Here is a 12,840-nt window from a genome sequence, read left to right on the forward strand (position 1 = left end):
TATACTTACTTTCCTGTGGAAAAATCTACCAGAATAGATCTCATCAGAATTGACTAGGAGGCACCACTGAACCTTTCAGCTATTTAAGTGTCGATTGACTAGTTTCATCTCACAGAAGAGCCTCAGACAACAGCACTGCAGCGTACCAAAACTCATCAACAGCTAGACCTTGTTCTCAGTGACTAGCACAGAGGGCAGAGTGGATGCTGGGTGCATAGAAACCAAGGCTAACCTGTCCAGACAGACAGCTCCAAGGCTGAAGAGCAGGTGGGTGGTCTTCCAGCCATCTGGCACAACAGCATTGTCTGCAGTAGCAAACAGGTTGTGCTTGGCTGAAAGGACTTTCATGACTGCAGCATCTACTTCTGCTGGCTGAAGACGGATAATTAACTGTCCCAGAAGACCCAGAGTGAGATGGTAGGTTTCATTCAGGTGGCCTGCGTTGGAGATGACAACCTGAAACATGAGTGGGAGGACGTGCTCCAGGTCTATCAGGGGGACTGTGGGACCCTGTCAACAGACAATAGAAATGTCTTTAGTACAAAATCCAGGCAGCCATACCAGCTACATATGCCATCCATTCATGCACTTTTTACAACTGGCCTGATTCCACTTTCAGAAATGGTACATGTACAATCAACTGTAAATAAAATAAATATGCTCAGGTATCATCCTACTTTTTAAAATTTAATTTTTTAAAGTTTGTGCATATGTGTGTTTATGCACACACATGGATCCCCTGGAGCCCAGAAGAGGGCACTGGATCCCCTGGAGCTGGAGTTACAGGTGGTGCTGAACCTCTAGACATGAGTGCTAGGAACCAAATCCTCCTCTGAAAGAGCAGCAAGTACTCTTAACTGCTAAGCCGTGTCTCCAGCCCTTTCTTATCCTACTTCTTCTTTTTTTTTTTTTTTTCCTTTTCTTTTTTTCGGAGCTGGGGACCGAACCCAGGGCCTTGCGCTTCCTAGGCAAGCGCTCTACCACTGAGCTAAATCCCCAACCCTCTTATCCTACTTCTAATATTCCTTTACTCTAAAGCATAAACAAAATATTTGTTTTTCTTCCTTTTCTGAAAGAACTAAAAAATACATAAAAGTCAGACTTTCCATCGCGGTCCCACTCTGACTCACCAATACCAAGGAAGTAACAGCTATTCACAGTTAGACATACAGTTTTGTCAACCTTTCTCCATATACATTTATAGGTAACACATATAAAGGAAATCCTTCCTTCCTTCCCCGTTTATAATGTATGTGTGTACATGTACCACAGCACATTCAGAGGCCCAAGGAAAACCTCCAGTGTTGGTCTCTGTCTTCTACCTTATTTGAGATAGGGTCTCTTTGTTGTTTGTTTCTATGTATCTCAGGTTAGCTCACCTATGGGTTTCTGGGTGATTTTTCTGTCTCCTCCTTTCCTCACCTCTCCCCTTAGAGAGATATGTTACTGTATCTAGCTTTATATGGGTTCTGAGGAGTCAAACTCAGGTCTTCATGCTTGCATGGTTAAGTACTTTACCCACCAAGTCATCTCAGCCCAATTTTTTTCTTTAAACACTGTCTGCATTTTACTTGGCTTCCAATGCTTTGTTATTACAAATGCCATTTAGAACACAACTAACCATATACATTTCTAGACACTTAAACCATTTATCATTTTCCATAGGGGGAAAACACAGAAAATCAGAGAATACCTTTACTAATTGTGAATCAGTATAGTGAGTGTGATTTGAGAGGAAAACAAAGCAACTGAAGTACCACAAGCTCTCGTCATTCCCTTTAAGAATGGGGTGATAGAGCTGCTGGAGTCCATGAAGAACACGGAAGGTGTGCAGAGAGGGGCTAGTGTGGTTAGGCTGCAAGTTTCCCTGTAATGGGAGTACCTAGAGATTGGCAAAAAGACAGACTACTGAGAAGTTATTGAGGTTGGGGTGCCTTAGTGTAGTGTTCAAAGAGGGAGAGGAGAAGATTCGTCAAAGAATGGTGGCTGTGATGGGAGGCTGATCAAATAAGTGATTATATCAAGGGTCATGGGATCCAGGGTTTCATGTTAAAGATCAGAAGTGCAAATACAAAAAGGGGAAAACTGACTGTATCTTGTGCTGTCAGGCATGAACTGCATGGACTGTGATGAACTCATAACCCATTCTCTGAGTCTGTGTGCCAAGAGGACCCATACTGAGTTTCTTGCCTGATACTGTGACTGACTCATTTATCATACATCAGACTCATTTCCCACACACAGTGAGTTCTCTCAGTCTGAGCATCATTCAGCAACAAACTGTTTTTAAAATTGTCCTTGGACCCGGAGATCTGAGGACCCAGCCTTAGGTTACAATGATACCTCCTTTCCCCAGAGCTTAACAAACTTGGAGAAACTCATTTCCATAGTTTGCTAGCTCTGTCTTGAAATTTTTTTTGATTGATTTTTTCTTCTTTTTTTTTCTTTAAAAGATTTACTTATTTATTACATGTAAGTTCACTGTTGATGTCTTCAGAGACACCAGAAGAGGTGGTGAGCCACAGATGGTTGTGAGCTACCTTATGATTGCTGGGAATTGAACCCAGGACCTCTGAGAGAACAGCCAGTGCTCTTAACTGCTGAGACAAATCTCCAGCCCCTGTCTGATTCTTAACCATGGAAAAAAAAAGTATTGTTAAAGAAGTCAACTATTCCTAAATTAATATATACTCAATACCATTTCAATGAAATAACTCACCAAATCTTAAAAGGGGCAGTTTGACAGAGGCTTGATTAAAAAAAAAAAGAAGAAGATACCAATATTCATACAAAATATGCACATTGGGAGAGTCCAGAATATTATAAAGAAGAATACTAAGGACATAGCTAAGCTGCTTAGAGTCTTTGAAGATATAAGTATTATGAAAGTTACCAAAGCAGGGCTGGACGGATGACTCAGTGGTTAAGAGCACTTACTGCTCTTGCAGAGAACAACATGGGGTTCAGTTTCCAGGATCCTTATCAGGCAACACACAGTTGCCTCTAACTCCAGTTCCAGGGAATCCAGTGCCTGTTCAGAGGTCGTGTAGATTCTAACAGATACAAATGCCAGCCCAGGCTACTATACTCAGTAAAACTCTCAATCAACATAGATGGAGAAACCAAAATATTCCAGGACAAAACCAAATTCAAACAGTATCTATCTACCAATTCAGCCCTACAGAGAATCTAGAAGGAAATCTCCAATACAAGGAAGATACTTATACCAAAAAAAAAAAAAAAAAAAAAAGGACAAGATATTAAGCATCTTACAACAAAGCCAAAAGGAGAAAACTACAAGCACATAAAGCTACCTACAAAAACAAATATAACAGGAACCAACCATCTGTCTTTAATATTTCTCAATATTAATGGATTCGACTGACCTATAAAAAGACATAAGCTAACATACTGGATATGCAAACAAGATCCAGTATTTTGCTGCATACAAGAAACACACCTCATTAACAAAGACAGACACTATCTTAGAGTAAAAGGATGGAAAAAGGTCTACCAAGCAAATGGTCCCAAGAAACAAACTGGAGTTGCCATCCTAATATCCGATAAAACAGACTTTCAACCAAGAGTTATCAAGTGTGATGAGGAAAGACACTTCATATTCATCAAAGGGAAAATCCACCAAGAGAAAGTCTCAATTCTGAACATCTATGCCCCAAATGCAAGGGTGGCCACATTCATAAAAGAAACTTTAGTAAAGCTCAAAACACTCATTGAACCCCACACAATAATAGTGGGAGACTTCAACACCCCACTCTCACCAATGAACAGGTCATTGAAACAGAAATGAACCAGAGACACAGTGAAACTAGTAGAGGTTATGAACCAAAAGGAGTTAACAGACATCTACAGAACATTTCACCCTAAAACGAAAGAATACATCTTCTTTCAGCACCTCATGGTACTTTCTCCAAAATCGACTATATAATTGGTCACAAAACCACCTTCAACTGATACAAGAAGATTGAAATAATCCCATGCACCCTATTGGACCACCATGGTCTAAAGCTGATCTTCAATAAGAGAAAAAACAACAGAAAACCCACATGCATGTGGAAACTGAACAACTCTCTACTCAATGATAATTTGGTCAAAGATGAAATACAGAAAGAAATTAAAGACTTCCTGAAATTTAATGAAAATATTGACACATCATACCCAAACCTATGGGACAAAATGAAAGCTGTGCTAAGAGGAAAATTCATTGCACTAAGTGCCCTGGTAAAGAACCTAGAGAGATCATCACTAGCAGCAAGCCTGAGAGCTCTAGAACAAAAGGAAGCAAACTCACCCTAAAGGGGTAGAAGGCAGGAAATAGTCAAACTCAAGGCTGAAATCAACCAAATAGAAACAAAGAGAACAATACAAAGAATCAGCAAAACCAAAGGCTGGTTCTTTGAGAGAATCAACAAGATAGATAAACCCCTAGCCAAACTAACTAAAGGGCCAGAGGCAGTATCCAAATTAACAAAATCAGAAATGAGAAGGGAGACATAACAACAGAAATGAGGAAATTAAAAAAAAAATCTTCAGATGCTACTAAAAAAAAAGCCTATACTGGAAAATCTAGATGAAGTGGATGGTTTTCTAGACAGATATCACATATCAAAGTTAAATCAAGAGCAGGTAAACTTTCTCAACAGGCCCATATCCCATAAGGAAATAGAAGAAGTCGTTGAAAACCTCCCAAAAAAAAAAAAAAAAAAAAAAAAAAAAAAAAAAAAAAAAAAAAAAAAAAAAAAAAAAAAAAAAAGGGCCAGATGGATTTAGTTCAGAATTCTACCAGACCTTCAAAGAAGACCGGATATGAATATTCCTCAAACTGTTCAATAAAATAGAAACAGAAGGAACACTCCCTAATTCATTCTGTGAAGCCACCATTACTCTGATACCTAAACCACACAAGGTCCCTACCAAGAAAGAGAACTTCAGACCAATCTCACCTATGAATATCGATGCAAAAATACTAAGTAAAATTCTCACAAACCTAATCCAAGAATACATTAAAACTATCATTCACCACAATCAAGTAGGCTTCCTCCCAGGGATGCAAAGTTGGTTCAATATATGAAAATCCATTAATGTAACCAACCATATAAACAAACTCAAAGAAAAAAAATCACATAATCATCTCCTTAGATGCAGTAAAAGCATTTGACACAATACAACACCCCTTCATGTTAAAAAATATTGGAGAGATCAGGAATTCAAGGCCCATACCTAAACATAATAAAAGCAATTTATTGCAAACCAACAGTCAATATCAAATTAAATGGAGAGATACTTGAAACAATTCCACTAAAATCTGGGACAAGACAGGATGCCCACTCTCCCCATATCTATTCAATATAGTATTGGAAATGCTAGCTAGAACAATAAGACAACAAAAAGAGATCAAGGGGATACAAATTGGCAAAGAATTAAAGGTATCGCTCTTTGCAGACGATATGATAGTATACATAAGTGACCCCAAAATTCTACCAGAGAACTTCTCCAGCTGATAAACTTCAGCAAAGTGGCTGGATATAAAATTGACTCAAATCAGTAGCTTTCCTTTATCCAAACGATAAACAGGCTGAGAAAGAAATTAGGGAAACAATTCCCTTCATAACAGTCACAGGTAATATAAAATATCTTGGGGTAACTCTAACCAAACAAGTGAAAGAACTTCAAGTCTCTCAAGAAAGAAATCGAAGAAGATCTCAGAAAATGGAGAGATCTCCCATGCTCGTGGATTGGCAGAATTAACATAGTAAAAATGGCCATCCTACCAAAAGCAATCTACAGAGTCAATGCAATCCCCATCAAAATCACAACACAATTCTTCAAAGACATGGAAAGAGCAATTCTCAAGTTCATCTGGAAAGGCAAAATACCCAGAATAGTGAAAACAATTCTCTCTCTCTTTTTTTTTTTTTTTTTTCCCGGAGCTGAGGACCAAACCCAGGGCCTGTGCTTGCTAGCCACTTTAGCTTGCTTTACTACTGAGCTAAATCTCCAACCCCACAAAAACAATTCTTAACAATAAAAGAACTGCTGGGGCAATCACCATCCCTGACCTCAAGCTCTACCACAGAGCAATAGTTATTAAAACTGCATGGTATTGGTACAGAGATAGACAGGTTGATCAATGGAATAGAATTGAAGACCCAGAAGTAAAACCATGCACTTTCGCATACTTGATCTTTGACAAAGAAGCCAAAAATATATAACGGAAAAAAGAAAGCATCTTCAATAAATGGTACTGGTCTAACTGGATGTCTGTATGTAGAAAAATGAAAATAGATCCATATTTGTCACCATGCACAAAGCTCAAGTCCAAGTGGATCAAGGACCTCAACATAAAACCAAATACATTGACTCTAATAGAGAAAGTGGGAAAGAGCCTTGAACTAGTTGGCACAGGCAGAAATTTCCTAAACAGAACTCCAATGGCACTCTAAGATCAAGAATTGATAAATGGGACCTCATGAAACTGGAAAGCTTCTGTAAGGCAAAGGACATAGTCAATATGACAAATCGGCAACCTACAGATTGGGAAAAAAAATCTTCACTAACCCCACATCTAATAGAAGGCTAATATCCAAATATTTAAAGAACTCAAAAAGCTTACCATCAAAAGATCAAACAACCCAATCAAAAAATGGGGTATAGAACTAAACTGAGAATTCACAATAGAGGACTCTCGAATGGCTCAGAAGCACCTAAAGAAATGTTCAAAGTCCTTAGTGATCAGAGAAATGCAAATCAAAACGACCCTGAGATTCCACCTTACACTAGTCAGAATGGCTAAGATCAAAACCTCAGGTGACAACACATGTTGGTGAGAATGTGGAGAAAGAGGAACACTCCTCCATTGCTGGTGGGATTGCAAACTGGTAAAACCACTCTGAAAATCAATTTGGAGATTCCTCAGAAAATTGGAAATAGACCTACCTAAAGACCCATAAATATCACTCCTGGGAATATAACCCAAAGATGCCCCTCCATGCCACAGGGGCACATGTTCCACTATGTTCGTGGCAGCCTTACTTGTGATAGCTAGAAGCTGGAAACAACCCAGACGTCCCACAACAGAAGAGTGGATACGGAAAATGTGGTCCATTTACATAATGGAATATACTCAGCTATTAAATGAGGACATCCTGAGTTTTGCGGACAAATGGATGGAACTAGAAAATGTCATCCTGAGTGAGGTAACTTAGACCCAAAAGGACATGCATGGTATGTATTCACTAATAAGTGGATATTAGCCAAAAAAAAAAAAAAAAAAAAAAAAAAAAAAAAAAAGAAAAAAAAAAAGAAAAAAAAAAAAAAAAGTACAGAATACTCAAGATACAGTTCACAGAACTCAAAAAGTCAACAAGCTGAAGGGCCCAAGAGAGGACGCCTCAGTTCCACTTGGGAGGGAGAAGAAAGCAATCACAAAGGGGAGGGAGGGAGGGACAGGAAAGGGTAAGGGGATGGAGGTAAGGGGAGGGGTGAACATGATCTGGTATTGGGTGGGTGGCCTCTTCTGAGGCCAGCAGAAAGAATGGAAACAGGCGACCTTGGGAGTAAGGAGGTTGGGAGGACCCTCTAGAATGTACCAAAAAAAGAAATGAAGTTATTACAACAAACACCAAAGTAAGGTCAGTAACCTAGAGACCAAATAAGCATGCCCTCTGAACCAGACCACTCTTAAATGGATTCTGATTTTTGCAAAAAACAAAAACAAACAAACAAAACCCTGCAAGTCATATCCTAAGAATAAATGGGAAAATGTGTACCTAGGATTTGCTCTGCATGAGATAAAATTACTCTACCAGTGTTAAATTATTATCAACTTAATTAAACCTTTTTAAAAATAAAGTCTCACTTGGTAGTCCAGTATGGCCTTGAATTCATGACTTCTACCTCAAAGTCCTGGGGCTATAGGTATGAGCCACCAGGCCTGAAATGTTTTAATACGGTAGCAACATGGTACTCAGTTTTAGGAGAACTAAGGATAAAGTGTCCATAAGTTTTCAATTTATTTTTCAACTTTAGGAAAAATGTAATATGTAATATAATATAATATGTATATGTAGAGATAAACATGAAAAACTAATAAATCTAAGTGAAGATAATTATATGAATTCAAACAATCACACTTAAGCAAAATCTAAGTTCACAGAGGAAAGTAACTTTGATTAATAGTCATCTCCCCTCTCAGGACACAGCTGTTAATAGTTTTTTTCTGCTTATACCATAACACTACTTTTTTTGAGTATACTAACCACTCACTCTTTCAAAAGAAAACACTGCCTGCCTCTTACCGACTTGATGGGAGGTAACATGGCTGCCAGCAATCCCAAAATCCTCTTCTGGGAACACTCTGCAAACACTTGCTCGGGGCTTGGAGTGATGGCCTTCTCTTCCATGGGTGCCTGGGATGACCCGTCTGGATGCTCAGCATCTGTGTGGGAAAACAGCACTTTCAGATCTTGCTGGGCTCTTCACATGTAAAAGGCACCTAAACCACAACACTGTCTCTGTGCTCCTATAGAAGGACGCTGGAAATGTAATGTTCCACTGCTAAAGCCAGACTTGGTAATGCATATTTGGAATCCTAGCACTTATTTTGTCTTTTTTTCTTTTTCTTTTTTTTTTCCCTTTTCGGAATTGAGGACTGAACCCAGGGCCTTGTGCTTGCTAGGCAAGCGCTCTGACCAGTAAGCTAAATCCCCAACCCTGGAATCCTAGCACTTGACAGGATGGGATGGATAAGCAGGAGTTTGAGGCCAGTCTGGGCTACACAGCAGGACTTAGTTTCAAAGAGAACAAGGGGCTGGAGAGTTGGCTTAGTGATTAAGAACACCAGCTGTTCTTCCAGAGGATCTGGATTTGATCCCAACATCCACATGGTGGCTCACAATCACCTGTAACTCCAGTTTTAGGGGACCTGACTTCCTCTTTGGCCTATGCCTATACCAGGCACACACTTGGTGCCCAGATACACATGTAGACAGAACACCCATACACATAAAAGAAAAATAATCCTTTAAAAGACAACAAAAACCAGGGCTGGAGAGATGGCTCAGCAAATAAAAGCACCGACTGCTCTTCCAGAGGTCCTGAGTTCAAATCCCAGCAACCACATGGTGGCTCACAACCATCTGTAATGGGATCCAGATCCAAAACCTTCTTCTGGTGTGTCTGAAGACAGCTATAGTATACTCATACACATAAAATAAGTAATTCTTTAAAAAATAATTTAAAAAAAAACCCTCAAATCAGAACAATAACAAACTCTATTGCTGAATACTTTTACACAGTAGCCTTCTCAAGGAGGCCTTCCTGTTCCCTAGTTAAACAGGCAGCCATCCTCTACTACCTCCCATTCTCTGTTAAACTACATGCTAGCTAGCATTTGATTACCCTTAAATATTGTGTTTGCTGTTTATCATTTGGCCTTCTGATTTTTGCTTCTTTTATACTTCAAGTACCTAACAATGTCCTAGAACATGGGGTACTTGGCCTATGGACCAGAATGCTGGTCTTTAGGGGAATCTGACTCTGGTAGACTTTGAGGACCTGGCATGATGTTGAGTGTCTACTACTTCTGAGAGCTGGCCTTGAAGATGTTGCAGAATACACTCACTTTCACTTCTATTACAGAACAGCCAATAGGATAGACTCTGACTCCCTAGGCTCCTTGAAGCACCCACACTACTGTCCCAACCTGTAAAACTGCAGCTCTGACCCTACCACCACCATCATGGAGCAGGCTGGGGCCTGAGTGCCACAGGAGCTCTTCCCCTGCACACCCGGTGTGTGGGTCTAACCTCTTGTTGGTTCTGGGACCTACAAAGAAGCCTGTGCTGCGTAAGTGTCAGTGCCTGCTGCGTATCCTGGCACGTTCAAGGTCCCTTTTATCTCTCCCTTTACATGGTTTTGTACAAAATCAATCTGCTCTGGATCCCAATCAGGACTAACACTTGTCACCCTTCTTCTGGGGTCAGAATCATAGGCCACCTCAAATGACAGTTATTTGTACCTCTGTCTGAAACCTTCCTGGATTGTGAGTTCCAGTAGGGTAGAGGCCATGTGTCTCTCTGCCTGTGTTGGTAGCTTTCATCCCTGGGAAATAGGATGGTCCCCAACAAAGAGAAGGTACTTGATTGGTAAACACATAAACTAGATATGCTAAAATGAAGGACAGATGATGCAAAGTTACCAGCCACAGCTGAACAGATAGAGAAACCTGAGTTGTTGGACAACTTCAGTTGTAAGCAATAGTGCAGATATGATAACATGTGCACTCACAGAGGAAGAAGGGAGAGTTAATAACTAACCCTGACCTGGAAGTCCTGGAGGCACGTGATCACTGGCAGGTGCATCTGAAACTTGGATCTGGCATGAAGGGTCCTTCATTATGGAGAGATCTTCACCCGCCTTTTTCTTCTGCTTGCAATCCAAGGGTCTGACTTCCTTATCTGTGGCTCTCTTTCCCTAGAGTGGTAAATGTAAATGAATACAACAATGTACTCTGTATACTTTATACAATTTTATTATTAGCTAATCTTTCATACATTAAAAATCTTCTGAATTACTAATTTCTTAAGAGTAAATCACTACTTTAAAATGATGCTTCTTGTATCACATCTCTTGATGGGCTGTCAGAGCTGCCAGGTCACATAAGCAGTGGCTTGTACCAAATCTTATTCTGGGAAAATGATGAAGTTGTTGCCCTTCTTCTAGTCAATACAGTGATCATCTTCATAAACTTCACATGCTTTCTTTTGGTAGAAAAAATAAACCTCACAGTGACATGACGTGCTCACCACATAAACATGAGGGCCTAAGTCTGGATATCTAGCAACAATTTAACAAGTCAGGAGTGGTGGAGAGTGCCTATAATCCTAGTGTGGGAAGAGGAGGGACAGGAGAATCCCTGGAGCTGACTGGCCAGCTAGTGTTACTGAACCGGTTCAGGTTCAATGAGAGACCCTGCCTAGAAAAAAGAAGGTGGAGAGTGATAGAGGAAGACACCTGATGTTGACTTCCGGCTTTCACACACATGCGCATGCAAATGTACACATGCATACAGCATATACATACATAGAAAAAGCAAAGCAATTTGTACTTACAATAAGAAAAGTATTATATCTGCTATTATCTTTAATGCTATTATAAAGATAAGGCTACATCAAGTCTATAGATACTATTTCTATTGCCACAAATGCAGGTATTTTATTGATGTAGAAATACATTCTAAGAGTATAGGATAGAACTGTGACCTCAGTGGGTAAGAGACCTTGGTATACAAACATGAGAATCGTCAGATCCCAGCACTCATATAAAGGCTGAACATGGTCACAGATGTGTTATGTCTGCAATGGGTGTCAGGGAGGGAGGCAAGAGGATTGCTGGGGCTTGTTGATCATATTAGTTCGGGTTCAGTGAGAAACCTTGTCTCAAGGAACAAGGCAGAGAGCAATAGAGCAGGATACCCAACGTCCACTTCTGACATGGGACTTATTTTACTGTGTGCTATGTTCAAAGCACTTACATGTTTCTTCCAAGTGTGGTAGAACATAACTCCCACATCACCCTGTATTACAGGCACGTTATCACCTTCTTTTACAGAATATACCTGTACACACACACACACACACACACACACACACACACACAGAGAGAGAGAGAGAGAGAGAGAGAGAGAGAGAGAGAGAGAGAGAGAGAGAGAGAGAGAGAGAGAGAGAGAACACAAAGCCAAGTAGGAGTGGCTACTGGCCAAACATAGGAGCAATCTGAGCATCAAAATAAATAATTTGGATTTTAGTGGATTAAAATATGTAGTCCATTTTGGTGTAAATGAATGAACACATTGATAGAGAGAACCACAGTGCTGTGGGCAGCCTGCTACATGATGCCTAGGGCTCAGGAATACAGATACTTCCAGACACAGGGGTGAGGACTGCTGTCCCTCCTGGCTGGATGAATTGACTGCGTTCCATCTTGTGTAAGGCAGTCTGTGGCAAGTTAACATGTTGTGTACCAAAGATGGTGGTAGGCCACAGCTGAGAGACAAGCAGCCTGAGATTGTCATGACCTGGTACCCTGATGAGGCTTCAGGAGAAATACCAGTGGCTGCTGCAGCAAAAGTGGGGTATTTACAGCATGGGTTCAAGCTCTGAAGGCAAGTGTCTACAACAACAATCATTTGTTTATTTAGTTACTTACTCTTATTTTCAATTCACAAAAGGATCTTTACATGTGTATCACCAACATAGATCATGCTTGGACCTATGACGGTTTCTCTGTCTATACGCCTACCTATCAACTATGGCGTCCACCCATTAAAACAGCTAACTCTGGGCTCCTCTGTTGTTGACTGAATATAAACCAAGCTGCATAACCTCTGCTCTTACTGGTGTGCATCCTTGTGTGCCTGGCTCCATGAGCGCAAGCTGTGACCACGTGGTCGACACGCTACTTACATTGCAGGGAACAAACAGGCCTGCATCTGCCGGCCCCTCAGCAGGTTGGGCTGTTTTCTTCTCTAGCTGCTCCTCTGATGCTTGGATGGACACTGTGACTGGCAGGGCTTGATTTTCTGAGGTAGAGTCACCATCTGGCAATACCCCAAGAAGAGCTAGAGCTTTAAGACCTGGAATGGGAAAAACAAGAAAATGGTTAAATGTTCCCAACAAGGGATATCTCTAGCAAGTGCCACAAAGCCCTTAACCACTGTACAGAAACAAATGGCTGAGGGGTTACACAAACCACACAGCAACACGCTTGGCATTCTACAGCCATTCCACTCCTGACCTCAAATGGGGACAGACAGACAACAAG

At 40.5% G+C, this 12,840-nt stretch overlaps 1 protein-coding gene across 2 annotated transcripts in view; it reads right to left on the reverse strand.

Moving 5' to 3' along the window:
* Positions 1–12,840, reverse strand: part of Zzef1 (zinc finger ZZ-type and EF-hand domain containing 1) — a 135,488-nt gene that overhangs the window by 26,408 nt on the left and 96,240 nt on the right. For both annotated transcript variants that reach the window (XM_032912264.1, XM_032912265.1), the window contains exons 37-40: positions 12,483–12,652; positions 10,341–10,491; positions 8,316–8,455; positions 233–510 (exon numbers count right to left, since the gene is read on the reverse strand). In XM_032912264.1, the coding sequence (XP_032768155.1) occupies positions 233–510; positions 8,316–8,455; positions 10,341–10,491; positions 12,483–12,652 (739 nt within the window). The remainder of the gene's footprint in view (positions 1–232; positions 511–8,315; positions 8,456–10,340; positions 10,492–12,482; positions 12,653–12,840) is intronic.

Source organism: Rattus rattus, chromosome 9 (assembly GCF_011064425.1).
Source record: "Rattus rattus isolate New Zealand chromosome 9, Rrattus_CSIRO_v1, whole genome shotgun sequence".
NCBI lineage: Eukaryota > Metazoa > Chordata > Mammalia > Rodentia > Muridae > Rattus > Rattus rattus.